General features: G+C 38.6%; 1 protein-coding gene across 1 annotated transcript in view; it reads right to left on the bottom strand.

The window, feature by feature from the left end:
• Positions 1–25685, bottom strand: part of LOC114664444 (E3 ubiquitin-protein ligase rnf213-alpha-like) — a 282755-nt gene that overhangs the window by 123977 nt on the left and 133093 nt on the right. Inside the window, exons 18-22 of the mRNA XM_051918957.1 lie at positions 23680–23793; positions 21212–21270; positions 11497–11650; positions 5699–5849; positions 4335–4526 (exon numbers count right to left, since the gene is read on the bottom strand). Of these exons, the coding sequence (XP_051774917.1) occupies positions 4335–4526; positions 5699–5849; positions 11497–11650; positions 21212–21270; positions 23680–23793 (670 nt within the window). The remainder of the gene's footprint in view (positions 1–4334; positions 4527–5698; positions 5850–11496; positions 11651–21211; positions 21271–23679; positions 23794–25685) is intronic.

Genomic DNA, 25685 nt, shown 5'->3' with positions numbered 1-25685 from the left:
TCCCATTAGCAACTAGGTGTAACCAATCATGTTATAAGTTTTCCCCTCCTTTGTAACACTTGCTAATAAGTTGCTTGCGCTGTAGATGTTACCTCTTGCAAGACTTAAAGAAGAATGATTGATGCTTTCTCTTGCCTATGTTTACTGCCTATATGGGATGCTCAATGGGGGATGCTCGTAAATTTCTTCCATAGTGCTGCATGCAGTCATTTTTGATTTTCTTTGCCTACATTTAATTTTTACATATGTAGTTTAATATAATAATATGCCACTGCATACAACAGTGTATTTGGTACACTTTGTTGAGTCTTCCATATGCATGAAGCAGTGCACTTACGGGTGCCAGCTTACGTATGTTGAACGGATAAAAACCTGTGTTTTGTGTGAGGCTTTTTCAGCCCTGGTTTAAGCTAAGACTCCCTAAACTGTAGGATGTAGGAAACCATCACAGTAATCTGTGATTTTTTTCTGTACCTTCAGAATAATTTACAAAATTCATGCACCATTCTCCGTCCTTCTAAACTACCATCTTCAGTTAACTTCTGCAGTATCTCTGTTCAATGCTTTTTACTCTATTTTTTGAAATGCTGAAGTGTAGTGTCATTTCTTTTTAATTCTGGCTTTTGTTCAACATAAAACTTATAGTTTCTGCCCTCAAAAAAAGCAGTGATTAAGCATACTGGCATACCTTAACACCTGAATTGCTGTGAACTACCACCACAAAACACTTCAGTTCGAATATTTGTGCTGTGGTGAACTATCGGTGATTGCTTTGAAGCATTAGCTAAATGGATAACTCCATCTGTCAGCCATGCATAGTTCATCCCGGACCACTGTAAGTGGTGCACTTCCCGGGTGATGTCAGCTGATTTCAGTGTCAGTCTCCAGCTTTGTGCAGCATCACCACTACACTCCATCCATTCAACATGCAAATCCCGCCCTTTTCAGCAACTGAATTGCTGTACACTAGCACCATGAAGCATGTTAGTTTGAAGAATTGCACTGCAGTAAACTTTCAGAAAATACCCAGCAATAATTACCACTGGACTTTCACACTTTTTCATAAGGTTATTTGTTGCCATAAGTTACAAGTTTACAAGGAGGATGCTGACATATTGTGGAATTAACTGCAATATTTTATGAAACTTAAATAAAAGGTCAAGCATAATACATCCATCCATCCATCCATTTTCCAACCCGCTGAATCCGAACACAGGGTCACGGGGGTCTGCTGGAGCCAATCCCAGCCAACACAGGGAACAAGGCAGGAAACCAATCCCGGGCAGGGTGCCAACCCACCGCAGGACACACACAAACACACCCACACACCAAGCACACACTAGGGCCAATTTAGAATCTCCAATCCACCGAACCTGCATGTCTCTGGACTGTGGGAGGAAACCGGAGTGCCCGGAGGAAACCCACGCAGACACGGGGAGAACATGCAAACTCCACGCAGGGAGGACCCGGGAAGTGAACCCGGGTCCCCAGATCTCCCAACTGCGAGGCAGCAGTGCTACCCACTGCGCCACCGTGCCGCCCAAGCATAATACATTATATTATTATTAGAAACTAAAAACTCCCATGTGCCAGGCACAGTAAACAACAGCCTTGTATACAAAATAACAATAGAGCTAACATTTTTCCTAGGAACTATTTTACAATTACTTACACAAAAGTAACAGTTACATCGTTGGAATTAATCAGCTGTGAATTAATTTAACACTAGTTAATACTGAATGGAAAGAAAATAAGGTGTTTGTTGTTATGCTAAGCCAATCTTCAATTTGAATACATTAGCATAATGAACATATGACTACTTCAGTGTGATCTTCAAAACTGACACTTAAATGAAGTTCCTACCCAACATTATACAGTATTTAAAGAGTGGGAATCCAAACAACAGTAAACTGACAGAATCTCACTTAAACCTTACACAGATTGCATAAGCATACACGTTTAATTTTTATCTTCTTTAAAAGTACCGTGCACAATCACCCACAGCACTATTGCTCAGTCCTTTTCCCTTTTTGTCCTTCTCTTTGTCTTTTCTCCTTCTCTATTGTTTCACTGCCTTCACTCCTCTCCCACAAGCTCTATCTTTTGCCGAATGGAGTGAGGCGTCCCCTTTTATATTGTACCCGGAAGTGTTCCAGGTGCTCGTTGATGGTCTTCCTGTAGCACTTGTGGCAGACGTGCTGCTGTCCAGGGCTCTGGAATTGTCCAGGCGCCCCCTGGTAGTGATGGCCAATGTGCTCCAGGGGGGGGGTCACACTCTCGTATCCCCAATATGTGACCCTCGGTCATCTGCAGCAATATATATATATTATATATATATATATTGTGGTACCCGGCCGGGATGCCCAGGAGGACCGGAGGAGGGCTTGTGCCTCCTCCAGAACACGAGGGGGCGTCCTCCCTGGTTTCTGTGGGGGCCACGTGGTCACTGCCAGGGGGCGCCCCGATGCCTTGGAAGCCCTGGACATCAGCACTTCCACCACACCCGGAAGTGCTGGGGGGAAGAGGATTGGGGACACCCGGAGGACTTCCGGATACACCACCAGAGCTTCCGCCACACAGGGGTGTGGCCACAGAAGCTCATTGGGATGCACCTGGAGTCCATCCGGGGTGGATAAAAGGGGCCACCTCCATCCAGTCATTGGCAAGAGTCGGGTGGAAGTAGACGAAGGTTGGTGGAGAGGAGTGGAGGCAGACCAGAGACTGTGAGAAGGCATTGTGTTGTGGCCAAGGACTTGAGGGGTGATTGGTGCTGCGGCACTGGGTTTGTGCTCACCGTTGTAAATAATTATGTATAATAAACGTGTGTTGGGTGAAACCATCGTGTCTACCTGTCTGTGTCCGGGCTGTTCCCCACAATATATATATATATATATATATATATATAAACTGCTCCAAGAGGTGTTCTATTGGATTTAGGTCAGGCGAGCATGGGGGCCAGTCAATGGTATCAATTCCTTTATCCTCCAGGAACTCTAGGCACCAGGAGGAACCCAGGACCCATTGCACCAACGTAGGGTCTGATAATGGGTCCCGGGATTTCATCCCGATACTTAACGGCAGTCAAGGTGCCATTGTTGAGCCCGTAGAGGTCTCCATGGATATGCTTCTCCAGACCATCACTAACCCACCACCAAACCAATCATGCTGAATGATGTTACAGGCAGCATAACGTTCACCACAGCTCCTCCAGACCCTTTTACGTCCATCACATGTGCTCAGGGTGATCCTGCTCTCATCTGTGAAAAGCACAGGGTGCCAGTGGTAGACCTGCCAATTCTAGTATTCTATGGCAAATGCCAATTGAGCTCCACTGTACCGGGCAGTGAGCACAGGGCCCACTAGAGGTGTCTGTTTCTGATTGTTTGGTCAGAGACATTCACACCAGTGGCCTGCTGGAGGTCATTTTGTAGGGCTGTGGCAGTGCTCATCCAGTTCCTTGCCCAAAACAGCAGATACCAGTTAAGGACCTTCTATGAGGGGCCCTGTCCAGATCTCCTAGAGTACCTGCCTGTCTCCTGGAATCTCCTGCATGCCATTGAGACTGTGCTGGGAGACACAGCAAACCTTCTGGAATTGGCACATATTGATGTGCCATCCTGGAGAAGATGGATTACCTGTGCAACCTCTGTAGAGTCCAGGTATCACCTCATGCTACCAGTAGTGACACTGACCATAGCCAAATGCAAAACTAGCGAAGAATCAGTCAGAAAAGATGAGGAGGGAAAAAATGTCAGTGGCCTCCACCTGTTAAATCATTCCTGTTTTGGAGGTCATCTCATTGTTGCCCCACTAGTGCACCTGTTTTGTTAATTTCATTAACACCAAAGCAGCTGAAACTGATTAACAACCACCTCTGCTACTTAACTGACCAGATCAATATCCCAGAAGTTTCATTGACATGATACTATACTCTGATTATTTTTTGAGCAGTATATATTATATATATATATATATATATATATATATATATATATATATATATATATTGTCATAACTAAATAATTATTAAAATCAAGCCCTTCTCAATTGATTAGGTAAAAAAAACTGATAACACACATAGTCTATCTGATGACAGCAGCAAAATGAAGTTTATAACATTTTACTATAACTACTTAATGCCTTCTGATTAAATTATCTATGCTCTTCAAATGCCAACATAGTGAAACTTTAAAGAAAATATAGGAAATAAAAAAAGACAAAAAGAACACATACAGTAGCATGAAGAAGCTTGAATAAAAAATGATATTCAAAGAAAAACTGTAGCAAGAGCAGGACAAGAAAAAATTATAGGAATAAAATGCTGATCTACTTACATCACATTAAATCTCTCATAGCTAATGCAAAGTAAATCTTCATTTCCAAATATGTCCATCCAGAGTTTCTTAATAGAGAAGTCAGAATTGCTATCAATTAGCAAGTCCAAATTACGGTCTCTGTCAATTACAGATATAATTTGCGCCATGAAAGGAGTAACAACAGCCTGGATGCGCTTCCACAAAGTTTGCCTGATAAGACAAAGAATTAGAAATATAAATAAAGCCTAAATTGTCGTTTGGCTTATGGTTTCAAGTTTAAGGTGTATTAGGTAAAGCAAACTAGAAATATAGGAAGACAGACTTGTTTGACCTTTATACAGTATATATGAGGGGGTACCCAAAAATAACCAGAATCAGTACCTGGTGTGCAATCTAGACTTAGTTGTGAATTTCACCGCTAGGTGTAGCATACTTACAGTATTCTGTGGCAGTCTGCCAAGTGGTGTTGCTTTGTATTGCTCATTCGGCATTCTGTGTGGGTTTTTCTTGCTTCTTATTAAACATGTTCTGCGATTTTTGTGATGGGTGATCATAAAGAACAGCAAGTCTGCGTTAAATTTTGTTTTCTCTTAGGGAAAACAGCTGCTGAAACTGTAGTGATGCTTGAAACTACTTTTAAAGAGGAAGCTTTAAGTAAAACACAGATCTACAAATGCTTTTCGCATTTCAAATGAGGGGAAATGTCACTTGAAGACCAACCAAGATCTGGCCGACCTTCCACAATTAGGAATGATGAATATTTTGAAAAAGTTCACAATGCAATTTATGTAGATCGTCATCAGACTATTGAAGAGATTTCTGAATTGACTTGTGTGTCTTGGAGTTCTTGCCACCTTCCCTACTTGCCTGATCTTGATCATTGCAACTTTTTCTTGTTCCCTCATATGAAAAAAGAACTTAAAGGCAAGTGTTTTGTACCGTGGAGGATGTCAAAGAAAAATCGCTGTAGGCACTGGACAATGTTCATCTTCCTCATCCAAATTCCAAAAATGTTTCCACCAGTGGGAAAACCATTGAGACAAGAGCATTAATTCACGCGGAGAGTACTTTGAAGGGGACTAAAGTTTCAGTAAGTAAAAATTATGAAAACAATTTTTTTTTCAATTTTGGTTATTTTTGGGTACCCCCTCGTATGTGTCTTATTGCTAATATATATTGATCAGCCACTATCCAAATAATTTAAAAGTGTTTGAAGCCACAGGCATCCGATCACAATAAAAAACAAAACCACTTAATAGGTTTGGATCCTGATGTCATTCTACAACAAGATTCTTGGAAATTTTACACTTGTCTACATTTCTCTGGAAAACTAACAAAGAAGATCTACCCTTTATGCCCATTTCATTGTCTCAAAGGCCCACCTGAATGTCCCCCCTTCATGAAGTGCATTGACATTTGATGCTTCCTTGAAAACCCAGTTACTTGCTGAAAATGCTGCTTCATCCAGATCTGCCAACATTCCATGCAGCCTTCTCTTCAGGATATTCAAAAATGAATCTCTTGGTTTGTTCACTATTAATAAACACATAATTATGCATTTAGTCACCCAAATTCCAAATTTTCTTCTTTAGAAACAATCAAGCTTATATTTAGAGAAACTTAGATATGTTTGCATATAAAAATCATCACTAATCATTGCCAGAAGCTGCACTGTGCTTTACATAATATCTCTCCTATATTACCAGAATTATAATTGTTCCCTTTTTATAGGTGATGAGACCCATATCTGCTTGTGTTTAACACCTAGGACCACTATCCAGCAGTCACTGGAGAGGAAAGTTGAGATAACATAAGGAGGATTTTTTCTGTAGCCTTCTCTCTTGCATTGTGCGAGTTTAGTTTCTGACTGCTGTGTAAGTCAAATTTGATTGGAGTTATTTTAGTCATTGGTTTCTTTTTGGAGTTCTTCAAGTTAGGTACCAATAGTGAAAATATGCAGAAGGCAAAAAAACAGGAGAATGTATACAACAACAAAAATCCAATTTATAAAGCCTGGAATACTGTATGTACATTTCTATCCAATTTACTGTTATAATTTATGTGAAAGTGCCTCAAACACCACCTGGTTGCCACCCTTAAACAACCAGATATGGACCATGCTAATTAATCTCATACATATGCAGTTACAAGACTACAGTAATTCATTGGCTGGTAGACTAGCCTCCCATTTGACACATCAAGTGCTGTGCTATGTTCTGCATTTTAGGGGTCAGGGAAAGATGTAAGGTGTCTGAGCTGGATACCACCGTCACCTGGCACATGTAGTGACATGACTGCTGTTACAATGAACAGTATAGACCATAAGAAACATTGAATGTTCAGCCAGTTACCTAACCAACAAGCCATCCACCATGTACAGCACCATAATTTCTGTTAAAGCCACTTTACTTTGAAATAAATGACTCATGGGTTGATCCATGCCACTGGCCCACAATGTTTGTTAGTCTCATTTTGTCATGAGTTGTACGTTAAAGTAATGCCCCTGCCTACAGTTAATTAAAGCAGCTTCATTCTTGCAAGGTACCCTTATTGAAATATGAGTGAAGTAAACTAGACAATGCTGCAAATTGCTTTTTTATATTGGAAAAAAACACATTGTGTTTTATGTTTGTACACCTGCATCATATGGAAAATGAATGTTGATCCTTGTCGGTTGGTTAATGGCTTTTAGCACAGCAGGCATGTTGAAATGAAACTTGACTTTGATATTCCTGATCTGTTTTTTCAGTTCCCTGAGAGCTTATAACAGATAGCTAATATACCTGTAGACTATATAAAAAGAAAAAAAATTCTAAAAGGGAACTAAAATAGAATGTATATCATATTCATCCCTTGTAAAATGTAATAAATGTATCATGTCAATGCATGTTATAATAACAACTTAGTTATATGTGTTATTATACACTCACTGGCCATTTCATTAGGTACACCTTGCTAGTACCGGGTTGGACCCCCTTTTGCCTTCAGATCTGCTGTAATTCTTCATGGCATAGATTCCACAACGTGCTGGAAACACTCCTCAGGGATGATTTTGGTTCATACTGAAATGTATGCATATCCATGATGTGAACCTCCCATTCCACCACATCCCAAAGGTGCGCTATTGGATTGAGATCTGGTGACAGTGGAGGCCATTTGAGTACAGTGAACTCGCTGTCATGTTCAAAAAACCAGTTTGAGATGATCTGAGCTTTGTGACATGGTGTGTTACCCTGCTTGAAGTAGCCATCAGAAGATGGGTACACTGCAGTCGTAAAGGGATGGATATGGTCAGCAACAATGCTGAAATGGTCTAGGGAGCCCAAAGTGTGCCAAGAAAATATCCCCACATCATTACACCACAACCACCAGCCTGAACTGTAGATACAAGTAAGGATGGATCCATGTTTTCATGTTGTTGACTCCAAATTCTGAACATACCATCAGAATGTTGCAGCAGAAATCAAGATTCGTCAGACCGGGCAACTTTTTTCATCTTCTGTTGTCCAATTTTGGTGAGTATGTGAGAAATGTAGCCTCAGTTGCCTGTTCTTAGTTGAAAAGAGTGGTACCTAGTGTGTGGTCTCCTGCTGCTTAACATTATACAAAGTTATTGTCTGTTTTTCACCTGCATTATTATTATTATCAATCTTTAATTTAGTATTATTTATTGTATCAGTATACTGCTACTGGATAATGTGAATTTCCCATTGGGATTAATAAAGTATCTATCTATCTATCTATCTATCTATCTATCTATCTATCTATCTATCTATCTATCTATCTATCTATCTATCTATCTATCTATCTATCTATCTATCTATCTACCTTGGTTGTAATGAGTAGTTATTTGAGTTACTGTTGCCTTTCTATCAGCTCGAACAAGTCTGGGCATTCTCCTCTGACCTTTGGCATCAACAAGACATTTTCGCCCAGACAACTACCGCTCACTGGATATTTTCCTTTTTTCAAACCATTTTCTGTAAACCCTAGAGATGGTTCTGCTTGAAAATCCCAGTAGATCAGCAGTTTCTGAAATACTCAGAAAAGGCCCAGCTGACACCAGCAACCATACAACATTCAAAGTCTCTTAAATCACCTTTCTTGCCCATTCTGATGCTCAGTTTGAACTTCAGCAGGTCATCTTGACAATGTTTACCAGCCGAAATGCATTGAGTTGCTGCCATGTGATTGACTGATTAGATATTTGTGTTAACAAATAGCTGAACTAGTATACCTAATAATGTGGCTGGTGAGTGTATATATGAGTCATCATTTAGCTGGTTTGGCTATATTTTCCTACATGAAAAAGGGTATCATGGTTTCCCACTTTCTCTGAAATACTGTGTATGCATGGGTCAAAGTTGGCATAAATATATGCAAGTTCGCCCATTGAGTTTTCTTTGTAAATTCTGAGTGTTGTGTGGAAAGTTGCACACGTACATGTCTGACCTGTTTTTGTACATACACAAGTTTTATAAATCTTCCCCCTATTCATGTTCACTGCAATACTGGCTCAGCTCCTTCATAGTACACTTCAGGCAGTTGCTTCAAGTTAACACCAGCCCCTGAAGGCATAGTTGATTGGTATAAACATGACATCTATTACCATTAACACATAAACTTTACTTAATTGAGTTCACTTATTTGTACAAGGATGCTAAGGATAGAGCTGCCAGGCAAGAGGAAAAGAGGAAGGCCTAAGAGAAGGTTTATGGATGTGGTGAGAGAGGACATGCAGGTGATGGGTGTAACAGAACAAGATGCAGAGGACTGGAAGATATGGAGAAGATGTTCCGCAGTGGCAACCCCTAACGGGAGTAGCCGAAAGAAGAAGAAGAAGACTTCACTTATTTGTACACATTATCTGAAAAGAAATGAATGCTATAAAGATTGATGTTGTAGACATCTGAGAGGCCTAAGACTGTTAATACTGAATTAAAAATTGTATGTGCTTTGAATTTTGCTTATCATATTTAAAGAACTTCCATGATAGGCTTTCAGCTATGTGCTGTGAGGGATGAAATGGCAGGAGAGCTGTTGTATATTGACTGTAAAAGGACTGTTGTGGTCCTGCTTAACCCAGAAGTGGTTCCTGGAGGCAATATGTTGAGCAATGGAAGTAATCCTGGTTCAGAAGTTAAAAGAGAGCCCTCTACTTGGTCCAGGGAGTCAGCAGTGTAGCATGGCAACACTCATTTGGAATTAGTGGAGGAGTAAAGAGAAAAGAAGTAAGAAAAATGAAAAGGAAATGATTTGTTTGTGCTGGGCATGGGGAAATAAAGCCTGAGGAAAGGTAGTGTTATTAATCAAAAGCATTCACTATGAACCTGGGACATGTCTGCAATTGCTTCTGGAGTTTGGGGCTCAATGGTGCCCCCTACAGTCCACAGTGTTTTGATAAATAATTTGTCTGCAGTGTTTGAGTTTAGATCACTAGATTTTGACCTTTGCCATTTATATGAATCCATTTTTTGCTTCATGTTCCTCTCATTTTGTGCCCTTGTAAACTACCAATAGAACATAAGGCAACAAAGAAGGGTTCCTATAACTTTAACACCAACAATAAGAAAACACTGTGGCAAGAAGATTATTTCTGCCAATGTATTTTGTGAAATTTATTTCACAAATCCATATCATTCAGCAAGAGAGAGACAAATGACAGCTGTAAGTCAGGTTAGGGACATAAGCAGAAAAATGTGAAGGACACAAGCTGGTTGTTTTGAGAAGTGCTGATGCTTAACCAATATTGTTACAGAACCCAGTGTGTATAAAGGTATTAATAACCGGACAGTTCCGACATGAATTGTATGAATATGTAATTATGTGAGTCTTTATAATGATAAAGATCCAGCACAACGTCAGAGGCATCACTATACTAGTGACATTCTTGCTGCTGGATGGGACATCTGATTTGCCAGCATTCTTCCACTGTGCTGTGGTGTCCCAACTGTGGCCTAAATATGTATGTATACAGGGTTATGCATTATGTTTCTGTGAATGAATGTTACTTGTTAAAGCAAGTTAAACTCATCTATCTCTTTTTGTACTATATTTCTCTCTCTTGTAATAATTTTCCACTGAGTACAAAAGATATTGTATTTAGTTCTGCATCAAGAGACACATTCAAGGGAGAAAGAGATCTCTGCTGGATACATACATTAAAGTTTAAAAGCAAACCAATGGTGAGTTGCTTTAAGATATCCTAAATCATAAATGTCAAAGATCCAAATTTGATCGATTTTAGCATCTCTTACTCTTTCTTTTTATGTTAGCAACAGGTCTCTTTTTTCTAGCAAATTGTTTTTCAACATATATGGTGTTTTTATTGTTTTGGAAGAATGTTAAAAGATTCTGCCATCTAGAATACAAAACTGTCCACAGCAGTGACTCAAAGTGTAACCAGAGGTTCATTTTGAAGTTAAGAAGACAAACGTTTCTAGATAAGGTTCATATACTAATTAAACATGGAATAAGAGAATGGTGATATGTTTCATGCTTCATGTGCTCTGTTAATGTGACAATAATGACCCTATAAATCTATAATAATCAGAACCTAAATGAATAAAGTCTGAAGGAGCTGAATCTTTAAATATGAGGAACATGAAGATTAAGAACAAATATATATATATACAGATATATATAAAATCAGATTATCAACAAACACATACATTGTAGATAAAGAATGAATCCAGTAAAGGTAAAGTTTTTGGCTTTGTTATATTCAAGTCTATTTTATGGGTGTCTCCCTCAGACTTGTGACAGTAATTAAAAATAAATAAAACAACAGATCTAGATCTTCACAAAACATCACATATAGGTAGGTAAGTAGTTTATTAAGGTAAATCTGTTTGCAGCAGGACAGTACAAACACATAAAACATTGTTATATATATATAAAAGAAAATAAGCCAAGACATAACAGTTGATATGCAAGATTAGTACAAGAAGAATAATTATGTTTAACAGTACACAAAATAATAATTCAGAATTTAACATTTAGCAGCAGCCCTACAGGTAACATAATTCAATCAGCACAATCAGCATATACATAATCATAAATTTCCAAATCAGGTGGGCATAATGCTAGGCTGCTAGAAAACTGATGCAGTGATAATTCAAAATTATGCAGTTTCTCTTAAATGATTTACAAAGTTTTACAGTTTATTTCATTGTCTTACCTTCATTTTCTTTGCTACCTCCCAAGAGCTCCAGCAGAATCTGCACACGCTTGGTGCTTCGGTTGGATTCCTCACATTTGTCTCTGAGCATCCCCACCGCATTCTGTACACAGCTCCGAATCAGGGAGGTTGTGTCCAAAATAATTTCAGATTTCTTCAGTAGAGAGTAATATAATAAATACTCCTAGCAGCAAAAATACTACATAAAGGTTCAAAAGCCTGGCCTACAGCTACATTTACTAAATCAATCGAACTGTTTTTCTGCATGGCTTGCAATAATTTCTAGCAACATAATTAATTCATTGTCATTTGCATAAAGTACAATGAGATTCTTAGTTACTTATCTCCCTCTCAGACTTGTAACAATAGTAGTTTAATACCAACAATGGGTAATGAATACAACACCACACATTAAATACAGCATACAAAACATAAAAGAAATCCACATCACATACTTATGTAGTTGTTAGCCTTGTGATGAGATCATAAAAGTATTCCTGAACCTAGTGGTGTGAATGCTAATGATCTTATACCATTTTCCAGAAAATAAAAATTGGAACTATAAATGGGGCTGAGGCCTTTAGTAATTATATTTGCCTTTTTGATGCAGCAGAATTTACAAAAGAGAGTTGTTTTCCAGTGATTTAGCAGATGGATAATGTAAAAAGATGTTGAGCATTACCAGAAATCAGACCACATCAGCAGTCAACTGGATAGCTGCTGTTGTGCTACATTTTCTAATAAACATAATGGTCTAAAAACCCAAATTGAAGACAATCAAATATTACATCTTTACAGAAAATGCATACTAAAACTAAAACATACTATCCATCCATCCATTTTCCAACCCGCTGAATCCGAACACCAGGTCACGGGGGTGTGCTGGAGCCAATCCCAGCCAACACAGGGCACAAGGCAGGAACCAATCCCGGGCAGGGTGCCAACCCACCGCAGTAAAACATACTAAATATTTACAATTACATAAAACAATACATTTGGTAGTATACTGCTAATGAATGTATCCACTTAAAACTATTCGCTCTATGAAGCCTGTTTTGCTGGATAACAGCTAAACTGTCCCAACATCACACTTAAATACTTCTGAAAGTTTTAACAGTTTTTTATTGTGCAGCAATATTGTTTGTCAGAGATTCCCCAAACCTTTTTTGTGTTTCAGTGTTTTACTGAAAGAATTCTGCTGGATCAACTTTATTGATAACTACTAGAATTCTGAAGATACTGATGACATTGCCAAGTATGACCTGTACACATTTAACAAGGATCATTCCTTCAGAATGTCAGAATACAGAAAGACTTTATTCTAGATAAGCAACTGGTTGTTCTTCTTTGCATTATGTACAGGGCTGCTGTGTCTCTGTCATGCCCATATCAGCACAATATTTGAAAAATAGTCTCACTAATAGATAGATAGATAGATAGATAGATAGATAGATAGATAGATAGATAGATAGATAGATAGATAGATAGATAGATAGATAGATAGATAGATAGATAGATAGATAGATAGATAGATAGATAGATAGATAGATACTTTATTAATGCATCCTAATGTCTTTTTATAAGACTCATTGTTGTATTTTTAACAGTCTTTTCAATATAACATAAAATTTCAGTTGTTATGTTACTTACTTCAGTGCATTGCTTCGAGGAAAAGAATTTGCATTGCTCAGAGGGTAGGAATGTTGCCTCAAGATAAACACTAAAGCAGAACTTTAAAACAGAATTAGTCTAATAGACCAAGACTACAAGATACCACTTGAACTATTAATATTATCAGTATTAACATTGTGATAGGCTACTAATATTTTTCACTGGGATGACTTTCAAGAAAAGTTCTGAATAAATGCTATTTTCAGTATTTAGGCACTTAAACAGGTTTGTCTATAGAGACGTCTGAACAGTGGAAGTGACAATTTAATCTAGTATTGAGAGTTTCAGGGCGACTAACCTTTCAAAATGCAGTATGGCATATAATTAAGAAAAATGCATTTGAAGAATTTGTTGTTTGATTAAAATTGGTTTTCCCGGACTAGATGGTCACACTGCTTTATTTTTTTGTTTTTAGTCATTTGGCTATTTGAATTAAACTGTATTTTTAATAATTCTCTATATTAGTGCCTGCAGGTACTTGCAAGTATAGGCATCATCTATGGAGGGGGCATAGAGGCAATTGACCCCCAATCCAGGAGCAATGCTAGAGAAAAGCTGTAATAGTAAAAATTACATTGTAAAATTCCTATCAGCTGAGTCTGAGTTTCTTGTTGCTACAAGCTAGTAAAGTTACATTCAGACTGAAGTTAAAGGCCAATTTATGGCTCATATCCTGTTTTTGTGTTTGGATGTTCAAATTAATTTAGAAAGACATTCAAATCCAATATGTACTGTATGTGTACCGAAATTGATAATGAATCTACAAAATTAATAAAAAGTATTTCATCAGACAGATTTGACAACCATTAATTTGTCAAATCTGTACATTGTGGTTGTCGGCTGGGGGCTGTGCCCAGTCACAACACCTGGATGGACTAGGAGAGGGACTGTGCCTCCCCAGGACCACGAGAGGGCAGCCACCGTGCCTGGTTTGGGGGCCACGGGGTCTGAGCATGGAAGCTCAACCTAGTGCTGGGCGGTATACCGGTTCATACCGAAAACCATTTTTTATTTTTGTTATGATATGGATTTTTCTTATATCGCAACACCGGTTTAAACTGCCTAAACAACATTCGGAACGTGGCACAGTGGGAAATTGTTTAAGGGGGGACCTTTTTCACTGCTACACCGCTAAACAGATACAACAGAGTACATGCGATAGTGGAGGTGTTGTGCGGGGGCTCTTTTTCACTGCTACACCACTAAATAGGCATGCAACGGAGTACATGCAGTAGTGGAGGTATTGTGCGGTGAAAATGGACAGAGAACATTCCCGAAACTGAAGCTGTAGCAGACAATAAAGTTGAACATGATGACATAGAAGAACTTTTGCTGAAAAAAAGGAGTTATGTCCGTTGCTTGGAGATACTGTGGTTTTAAAAGGTCGGATGTGGACCATTATGTTCAAATCTGTGAATACTGTTTCTATACTACTGGATAATACTACAAGCCAAGTTGTACTTGTTTTATTTTTTTTCAATACAGTGTAATGTACCTAGGTACTGTGAAACAGTGTGACCACATGTTGACTTTATTCTCGACATTTCTACTTGATTCTCGCTGTTTATGTCAAGATTAAAGTCGACATGTTGACTTTATTCTCGTAATTTGTCATTAAAGTAGAACATCGTAAATTAAACTTCATCGTAAAATGAATATTTAACTTACTAGATTTTCTCAAACCCCGTCATAAGTTATATAGCACATTAAATGCTTTGTGTTAAGTGTTCCCCGAGCCATGTTAAATCAGTATGTGCTTCTTAAACTGACTTCCTCTTGTACTGAGGATGCGCTGGCAGCAATCACCGCACAGAATACATTCACTTCATGATATTCCTGCTCCCTGAACATTTAGAATGCTAAGATAAATACTTGATATAATTTTCATGATGAAATGCATTAAAGCATGTATTAATCATGTGGGGGCATGGTGGTATCGAGGTTGCACTGCTGCCTTGCCGCAAGGGGGTCTCGGGTGTACCCTGCCTTGAATTTGCATGTTTTTCTGGTGGGTTTACTTGGCGTGCTTCAGTTTCCTTTCAAAGTCATGTAGGATGTGGGGTTTTATAATGGTATATTGATCCTGCTAGTATATGTTTTGCTCGTATTCACTCTGCAATGTGCTGGCATTCAGGATTTGCTCCTGCCTCGCACACAATGCTTGCTGGGATGGGCGCAACCCTGAATGGATGGCATAATTAAACATGTCCTTACTCGAACCAGCAGCAGCGAGCACATCACACCCATCCTGCTCCGTCTTCACTGGCTCCCTGTGTCCTACAGAATCGAATATAAAATCCTACTAATAACCTACAAAGCTTTAAATAACCTCGCACCAAACTACATCAGTGACCTCCTCCATCACTATGTGCCTGCCCGCCCACTAAGGTCCTCTGATTCTGGTAATCTTGTTGTGCCCCTCACTAATCTACACTCTATGGGTGACAGGGCCTTCAGCTGTATAGCGCCCAGACTCTGGAATGACCTACCAAAATTAATCAGGTCAGCTGACTCCATGAATTCTTTTAAAAAACAACTCAAAACTCATCTGTTCAGGAAGGCTTTTAGCTGTACTTGACTTTATTACCTTTCTCTCAGTTTACGTCTCTGTCAAGATGCCAATGTAACCTGTATGTGTGTGCTAGACCATCAATTATGTTGTCTGTTTTTTTCAGAATTTACTGTCTTAATCTTCTTTATTTATTTATCTGGTTTGTTCAATGCTATATACTGTATATTCTGCTGTACTTTATTATATTCTGTAAGTGCCTTGAGCATGGGAAAGGCGCTATATAAATAAAATGTATTATTATGTATAATGAAGATTTTTTTAAAGTTCTGAACACTCCGTGGTCTAAGTTTATAACAAGTTTTAATTTCACAAAGACGTTTATCGTGTGGTGATTGGTTATGTGGAGAAAGAAAAAGGAAGGATAGGAACTGGGGATTTGGTACGTCAGATAGACAGCACACATGCAATAAAGAAAGCCCGCTCAGAAGAACATCCATTGAATTCTGTGTTCGTGTCTCCGACCACCAGATCACAAACCCAACATTTACACAATATTTAAGTTAAACCTGTGCAATACCCATTCATACATCCAGTTTTTTGGAGCCTCGTCATACCTGCCATAAAGTTCACTACACTGAACGTACACCTGGGGACCCCTTACTGCAAGTGAGCAGCACTACCACGACACTACCATGCATGTTTATTACCTGCTTTAATGCAATTCATCCTGAAAATGATAATAAGTATATATCTTAGCATTCTAAATTTTCAGAGAGCAGGAATATCATGAAGTGAATGGATTCTGTGCCGTGATCGCTGCCGGTGCCTCCTCTTAGTGCGGAGGAAGTCAGTTTAAGAAGCGTAGTGATTAACAACTGGGTCGGGGAACACAACACAAAGCATTTAATATGCTACATTAACTTATGACGGTGTTTGGGAAAATCTAGTAAATTAAACATTGATTTTAGGAAGAAATCTAGTTTACGACATTCTACTTTAATTATAAAATAAACTATGAGAATAAAGTGAAAATGTTGACTTTAATCTCGACATAAGCGTCAAGATTAAAGTGGAAATGTCGAGAATAAAGTCGACATGTTGACTTTATTCTCATAGTTTATTTTATAAACAGTTTTTTCTTCTTCCCTGTGTCCGTATTTTTTTTTCTTCACTGTGGCCCTAATACGATTCCGTAGGTCTATACCACAAATAGCATTATAAATGCAAGTTGCAGTTTTATTATTTATGTATACAGCTTAGCTTGAAGCAAGGTCCATATTAATGCAATTTGCCTTAATGATGGTTCAGTTGGTAAAGATGTCATCAGCAAGTTTCACTTGTTTTATTTTATTTTTATTTGGTGAATACTGTGTAATGCACCTGGGCTTGAAGTCTTGAAGTAATAGTATTATTACTGGAAGTTGCACTATTATTTATTTTATTGTTATTATTTAGTAGTTTAAATATTATGCAGTTTAATGACAGTAAAGTTGTTTAAAAAGTCATTTTAACGTGTCAGTGGACAGAGGTTGTGAACATTAACAGAAAGTGTAGTTGGTTTACAAAAAATATTTACTATTTGTTCCTTTTCTAAGACATGTTCAGTGCAATACAACTTTTGACAAGCACCACTGGATATTTTACTAAGTCTAAATGTTTCTTTGGATGGTTGAAAATATGTTGTCAAAATTTTAGTTTAACTTGTTTGTAAAATTTGTTCAATAAAAAGGTTCTATATTTTGACTGCAACTGTAATGCAATATGATTCCTTCTCTTCATTAGTGCCACCCCCATGAAAACTATCACTTTATGGGGCCATGCAAACCGGTATTAATACTTGTGTGCACATTAAAATGTTTTTTTTGTACAATGTACAATTCTCATGACAGTGGAATAGGTTATTTGTAGCCAGTTTACTGCAGTAATTGCAGTGGAAAATGTGGTTAACATCCACTCATGCATGGGAAAAAAATACCGTTGAATACCGTGAAACTGGTATAATTTTGAAAAATACCGTGATATAGAATTTTGGTCATACCACCCAGCACTAGCTCAACCCTGTAAGGGCCCATGACCTCTGCCAGGGGGCACCCAGACGATTGTGGAGCCTCAAACAGTAGCGCTTCTGCCACACCTGGAGGTGTTGGCGGAAGGAATACCGAGCGCACCCGGAGTGCTTCCGGGTGCTCATGCAGCACTTCCACCACACCAGGAAGTGCCACAGAAAAGCAACTGGAGCACGTCTGGGTGGATATAAAAGGGACCGCCTCCCTCCAGTCTGGAGCTGCAGTCGGGAGGAAGAAGACAGAGCTCGGCGGAGAGGAATGGAGGCGGTGAAGGCTTAAAGAAGTAGGTGATTGGTGCAAGGGCACTGTGTGCTGTGAACCTTTTTGTGTAAATAAATGTGTGCTTTGTGGAACTATCGGTGTGTGCCTGTCTGTGTCTGGGGCTGGACTCCCACAACATAGAAAACTGTGGAGCACAAACAAGAGAGGAGAAGGGACTGGTGGGAAAAAAATGTGGAGTGGTTTGAAGCAACATAATGGTATGACATTTTTATAATGTAGAGGAATCTCTTTCTGCAAAATATTTTTCAGAAAAATATGCGGTTGAGGTGTGGTATTTCAGAGAGCACATAACAACTGGGCAGTTTTGGCAGGATTTCTTTTTTTTCTTATTTTTTTCATTTCACATTTCTCTAAAAAGAATCTATGTTACAGTAATCCCTCGCTATATCGCGCTTCGCCTTTCGCGGCTTCACTCCATCGCGGATTTTATATGTAAGCATATTTAAATATATATCGCGGATTTTTTGCTGCTTCGCGGGTTTCTGCGGACAATGGGTCTTTTAATTTCTGGTACATGCTTCCTCAGTTGGTTTGCCCAGTTGATTTCATACAAGGGACGCTATTGGCAGATGGCTGAGAAGCTACCCAGCTTACTTTTCTCTTTCTCTTGCGCTGACTTTCTCTGATCCTGACGTAGGGGGATTGAACAGGGGGGCTGTTCACACACCTAGACGATACGGACGCTCGTCTAAAAATGCTGAAAGATTATCTTCACGTTGCTATCTTTTGTGCAGCTGCTTCCTGAAACGACATGCTGCACGGTACTTTGCATACTTAAAAGCTCGAAGGGCACTTATTGATTTTTGATTGAAAAACAAACTCTGTCTGTCTCTATCTCTCTCTCTCTTTGTCTGCTCCTGACGGAGGGGGTGTGAGCTGCCGCCTTCAACAGCTTTGTGCCGCTGTGCTTCGCATACTTAAAAGCCAAACAGCCCTATTGATTTGTTTGCTTTTCTCTCTATGTCTGTGACAGTCACTGCTCCTGACACGCACTCCTTTGAAGAGGAAGATATGTTTGCATTCTTTTAATTGTGAGACGGAACTGTCATCTCTGTCTTGTCATGGAGCACAGTTTAAACTTTTGAAAAAGAGACAAATGTTTGTTTGCAGTGTTTGAATAACATTCCTGTCTCTCTACAACCTCCTGTGTTTCTGCGCAAATCTGTGACCCAAGCATGACAATATAAAAATAACCATATAAACATATGGTTTCTACTTCGCGGATTTTCTTATTTCGCGGGTGGCTCTGGAACGCAACCCCCGCGATGGAGGAGGGATTACTGTATATGATGAATCAGTCACCTTTAAGGAGCAGTATTAATGCATTTTCCAAAACATATCTCTTTATTAAATGCAGCATAACTGGTAGCTTACAATGATGATAACATGATTATATTACCATTTAGCCCCATAAATCAAAAACATATACATTTATTTTAGGTGTCTGAAATAAACTGACTAGCCTAATATATTAGAATTACAAAATTCAATGAAACTGAAGTATAATGATTAACTTAAAGATTGTAGTCCATCAAGTTGTAGATGGTGATGAACAAAGGAGAGCAACATCTGCAGATTTTTAATGCAAGTTTTAACCCTTTGCGGTCGTTAGGCCAGAAAACTGGCCTTAGTAAAAAGTGCGCTATAGGTCGTCAGGCCACCGCTGGTGGCCCTGCAAGTTTCTGACCGATTTGCACAGTCGCCTGGTCGAGAAAAGTGGCCTGTGTTATTCCTATGTGCTTGAAAAAAATAACTGCTGTAATTATTGGCGTTTTTTCAATAATTAATTACGACTAATGTAGCGTGACGTTGAAAATTAAATACGACTGCAAAGGGTTAATATGGGTCCATTTAAGAGATACTTAGACACTGAATTAAAGCAGCATTTAGCAATGTAATAATTATTTAGTTAGATTTTGCTGTGTCTGTGTCACTAGTTTAATAATTCTCAAACACAAATATTAGGATTATTAATTATGATTATTGCCATTGCTATTGCTAGATTATCTTGTATACTGCAGTATAACAATTTTGCCCCCCAAATGTTTATACGAGTCTGTGCCCATCCTTACAAGCTGCTACCATTTTTTTTTTTGTCCTGTGGATACTTTGATTTAGGGTCATTCCATTTTAGTTCAAGAAAGGGCCTTTGTATCACCATTTTTGATTTTGAAAAAGCTTGGTATGTGAACTACATCTACATTGAAAACTCAGAAATATTTTCTTTGAGATATTCTGTAGACACTTTTCTTCCCCATGGACTCTGGAGTGCTTCCTTATGGACATTTTCCCTATCAAAGCTACATGGCTCAGTTTAAATTTAACCTCTTCAATAATTATCAAACCAGCTTTGGACTTTTATTGAGAACTCTTCTAAAAACATTCCTTCATGTTGACCATGTAAACATTTCTCCCAAAAAGCCTATTCATCTAGGACTTGTCATCTGTACATCTTACATAAATTGTAATTTAAAATAAAGGATGATGTCAATCCAGTCACCATCAGCAGTTAAACATAACACTGTAAACAGCCATGTAAAAACTAGCATATGTGACGGGCGGCTTCGACCATTACCCGGCCAGGATGCCAATGGAATGGAAGAACCAGGGGAGAGAGAATCGCTGAGACAATACCTCCCCCGGGACACTAGAGGGCAGCCCTCCTGGGCAGCTGTGGTACCATGGTTTCCTTCAGGGCATGCTGGGAGCTTGGTGCAGCCCTGTTGGGTACCATGGGAGCTGCAGAGCCATTCACTGGATTTCCACCACACCTGGGAGTGATTCCAGGTAATTCTGATAAACCACCTGGAGCACTACCAGGTGCTGAATAAAACGAGCCACCTCACTCCATTTGGAGAGCCAGAGTCGGGAAGAGGTGGATGAAGCTTGCTGGGAGAGGAGTGGAGGTGGAGGAAGAAGGAAAGGAAAAGGACTGTGTTTGATTATCGACACTTTGGAGTGTATTGTGCTGTGGGGAGCAATAGAAAATCACTCCCTGACTGTAAATAAAACATGTGCTGTCTGTCTGTGTCAGTTTAGAGTGGCTGTATGCGCCCCTGGGCTTCACACATGAATTACTGTTTTATATTATTAATATAATGATTAATATTGTTAATGATTAATTTTACATTGTAATTCATTTAAAAATGTTCAAATTAATACATTAAAGACATTAACTACTTACAGATTTTTCATAAGTATTTGATGTTTGTACCTCTTGATCACTGTCATCCACTTCCATGGCTACAAAGAATATGTTTTATTAATCAGTATGATATCAGTATATTTACAACACTACCAGTAAGAAACTGTTTTTGCCTTTCTGGTTGTATTAATTATTTTTTATCTGTTGCTATTCTTATTATACAACCCCAATTCCAATGAAGTTGGGACGTTGTGTAAAACGTAAATAAAAACAGAATACAATGATTTGCAAATCCTTTTCAACCTATATTCAATTGAATACACTACGAAGACAAGATATTGAATGTTCAAACTACTGATAAACTTTATTGTTGTTTTGCAAATCTTCACTCATTTTGAATTTGATGTCTGCAACATGTTCCAAAAAAGCTGGGACAGGGGCAGCAAAAGACTGGGAAAGTTGAGGAATGTTCAAAAAACACCTGTTCTGAACATTCCACAGGTGAACAGGTTAATTGGAAACAGGTGTTTGTCATGATTGGGTATAAAAGGAGCAGCCCCAAAAGGCTCAGTCATTCACAAGCAAGGATGGGGCGAGGTTCACCACTTTGTGAACAACTGCGTGGGCAAATAGTCCAGCAGTTTAAGAACAATGTTTCTCAGCGTACAATTGCAAGGAATCTATAATATCATCAAAATATTCAGAGAATCTGGAGAAATCTCTGCACATAAGCAGCAAGGCCGAATACCAACACTGGATGTCCGTGACCTTCGATCTCTCAGGCAGCACTGCATTAAAAACCGACATCATTCTGTAAAGAATATTACCACGTGGGCTCAGGAATACTTCAGAAAACCATTGTCAGTTAACACAGTTCGTTGCTACATCTACAAGTGCAAGTTAAAAGTCTACCATGCAAAGCGAAAGCCATATATCAACAAAACCCAGAAACGCCGCCAGCTTCTCTGGGCCCGAGCTCATCTGAGATGGACTGACGCAAAGTGGAAAAGTGTGCTGTGGTCTGACGAGTCCACATTTCAAATTGTTTTTGAAATCATGGACGTCGTGTCCTCCGGGCCAAAGAGGAAAAGGACCATCCGGATTGTTATCAGCGTAAAGTTCAAAAGCCAGCATCTGTGATGGTATGGGGGTGTGTTAGTGCCCAAGGCATGGGTAACTTGCACATCTGTGAAGGCACCATTAATGCTGAATGGTACATACAGGTTTTGGAGCAACATATGCTGCCATCCAAGCAATGTCTTTTTCAGGAATGTCCTTGCTTATTTCAGCAGGACAATGCGAAGCCACATTCTGCATGTGTTACAACAGCATGGCTTCATAGTAAAAGAGTGCGGGTACTAGACTGGCCTGCCTGCAGTCCAGACCTGTCTCCCATTGAAAATGTTGTACATCAAGCAAGAATGGGAAAGAATTCCACCTACACAGCTTCAACAATTAGTGTCCTCAGTTTCCAAACGCTTATTAAGTGTTGTTAAAAGGAAAGGTGATATAACACAGTGGTAAACATGTCCCTGTCCCAGCTTTTTTGGAACGTGGAACGTGTTGCAGGCATCAAATTCAAAATGAGTGAAGATTTGCAAAACAACAATAAAGTTTATCAGTTTGAACATTCGATTTCTTGTCTTTGTACTGTATTCAATTGAATATAGGTTGAAAAGGATTTGCAAATCATTGCATTCTGTTTTTATTTACGTTTTACACAATGTCCCGACTTCATTGGAATTGGGGTTGTAAATGTGCTTTAAACATGCATTGATATCTTTGTTGTATCACAACAATAAGTTTCAATCTCTACATTTTTGGTTGCTTAAATGTAGAAAGCATATTACATTCAGAGTTCTTTGTTGTTCTATAACAGCTTTACATTTTTCTTAAGTGTTTATGAGAAGACAATGATAAGTTTAAAGGCCAATAATGGGCTAAAAAAATTCGAATGTAAAAAGAAATATTTGAAAATTAATAATATTACTAAAGGTAATTAGAAAACAAAAAACATGTCACTTTAATCTGATTTTTTAAGGAGACACACTAATGTTAACTGAGCTTACTTATGTATTAGGATGTGGGAGCATCATTCTGAAGGCTGTTCCTTTTCCCAGTAGTAATTCATTGATCCATTTTAAAACCATCTTAATTCAATTCTGATTTACTTTTTAATTTCCAGCATATCCTTAAATCTCTCCAAAACACTGGTACATGCAGCATAACAGTTTATACAGTATAGCATACTCATATCATTTTTAGCTTTTAAACTGTCAGTGAAACTATTTTAATAAGTATACAATTTCTAGTCGGCACAAATTATTTTAGGGACATTGTGTTCTTTGAAACAGCCACAGACTAAAAACAAAAAATGTCCTTTTTCTGGGTCAGTAATTCAAATGTTACATTTGATCAATACTGTTATAGAGTATATAACAAATGGCACAGACAGATTAACCAAAAGTATGTGCAAAAATAATTTAACATCATTCAGAAAGTCTTACCTTCAGGTTTCTCTTCAAACAACTGACTAATTGTCATATTTTTCAGAGTTGTAATATCAGAAAATATATCGTTTGACTTTCTGAGATCATCAATATGAACAGAACTCCAAACACCTACAAAGGGCAAGATATCAAACAGACTTCATTAACTTCATCAACACATGCAATTTTCAGAGAAAATGAATTCATGTAAGCACAAAGAAAAATCGGATTACACCTATCATACATATTACTAGTGAATGAACATTTCACCTTTTTATATTATTTAGACACAAATTACAAAATAATGAGGGGGATATATAGCATATTGAGAAGAATTTAGAATGTTCCAATTGTTGCATCTGTACTGTGACAACTATTTTCCCATATCAATTCAACCCAATACAACTGTTTAATTTCTGTTTTGTTAGGTATCAGTATAAAGGTGTGGCTTGCCTGACGAAGGTGGCCTTTTTTCAGCAGAATGCTTACACATTTCAGAATGCAGTTTCTCCGTCTAAGAAAATGACAGATACAATTTTCATAAATTGATAGATGACATTTGAATACTAGTACAGATGTACTAATTATATATATATATTGTCACACACGCATGTTTAGGGGACAACTAAATGGCCTGAATAAATGTAATTCCATGCCGGACTAGGGGGTGGGAAAGAGCACTAATTCTCTCTCTTAATTCCTTGCAGACCATTCCCGGGAAATCTCACCTGGTTCAGGGGCAACCAACGACGTCACTTTCGGTTCCAGTCCTGATGACATCACATGCTCTGCGAGCATTTATTTAAAAGCTCTCTTCTTAAAGACAATGATCAGTTCTGTTTTGGACTCAGTCGTGTGAACATGTCTGTTCTGTTTAATCAATTTTGCAGCCGGGAAATATTATATGGGTGGCTGCCCCAAACCTTCCCAATGTCTCTGGGTCATTCTCATTACAATATACAGTCATATGAAAAAGTTTGGGAACCCCTCTTAATTCTTTGGAATTTTGTTTATCATTGGCTGAGCTTTCAAAGTAGCAACTTCCTTTTAATATATGACATGCCTTATGGAAACAGTAGTATTTCAGCAGTGACATTAAGTTTATTGGATTAACAGAAAATATGCAATATGCATCATAACCAAATTAGACAGGTGCAAAAATTTGGGCACCCCAACAGAGATATTACATCAATACTTAGCTGAGCCTCCTTTTGCAAATATAACAGCCTCTAGATGCCTCCTATAGCCTTTGATGAATGTCTGGATTCTGGATGGAGGTATTTTTGACCATTCTTCCATACAAAATCTTTCCAGTTCACTTAAATGTGATGGCTGCCGAGCATGGACAGCCTGCTTCAAATTATCCCATAGATTTTCGATGATACTCAAGTCAGGGGACTGTGATGGCCATTCCAGAACATTGTACTTCTCCCTCTGCATTAATGCCTTTGTAGATTTTGAACTGTGTTTTGGGTCATTGTCTTGTTGGGATATCCAAACCCTGCGTAACTTCAACTTTGTGACTGATGCTTGAACATTATCCTGAAGAATTTGTTGATATTGGGTTGAATTCATCCGACCCTCGACTTTAACAAGGGCCCCAGTCCCTGAACTAGCCACACAGTCCCACAGCATGATGGAACCTCCACCAAATTTAACAGTAGGTAGCAGGTGTTTTTCTTGGAATGCGGTGTTCTTCTTCCACCATGCAAAGCTCTTTTTGTTATGACCAAATAACTCAATTTTTGTCTCATCAGTCCAAAGCACTTTATTCCAAAATGAATCTGGCTTGTCTAAATGAGCATTTGCATGCAACAAGCGACTCTATTTGTGGCGTGAGTGCAGAAAGGGCTTCTTTCTCATCACCCTGCCATACAGACGTTCTTTGTGCAAATTGCGCTGAATTGTAGAACGATGTACAGATACACCATCTGCAGTAAGATGTTCTTGCAGGTCTTTGGAGTTGATCTGTGGGTTGTCTGTAACCATTCTCACAATCCTACGCATATGCTGCTCCTGTATTT

Source organism: Erpetoichthys calabaricus, chromosome 14 (genome assembly GCF_900747795.2).
Source record: "Erpetoichthys calabaricus chromosome 14, fErpCal1.3, whole genome shotgun sequence".
NCBI lineage: Eukaryota > Metazoa > Chordata > Cladistia > Polypteriformes > Polypteridae > Erpetoichthys > Erpetoichthys calabaricus.
Note: the sequence above shows the minus strand (reverse complement) of the source record. Positions and strands in the feature narration are given on the sequence as shown.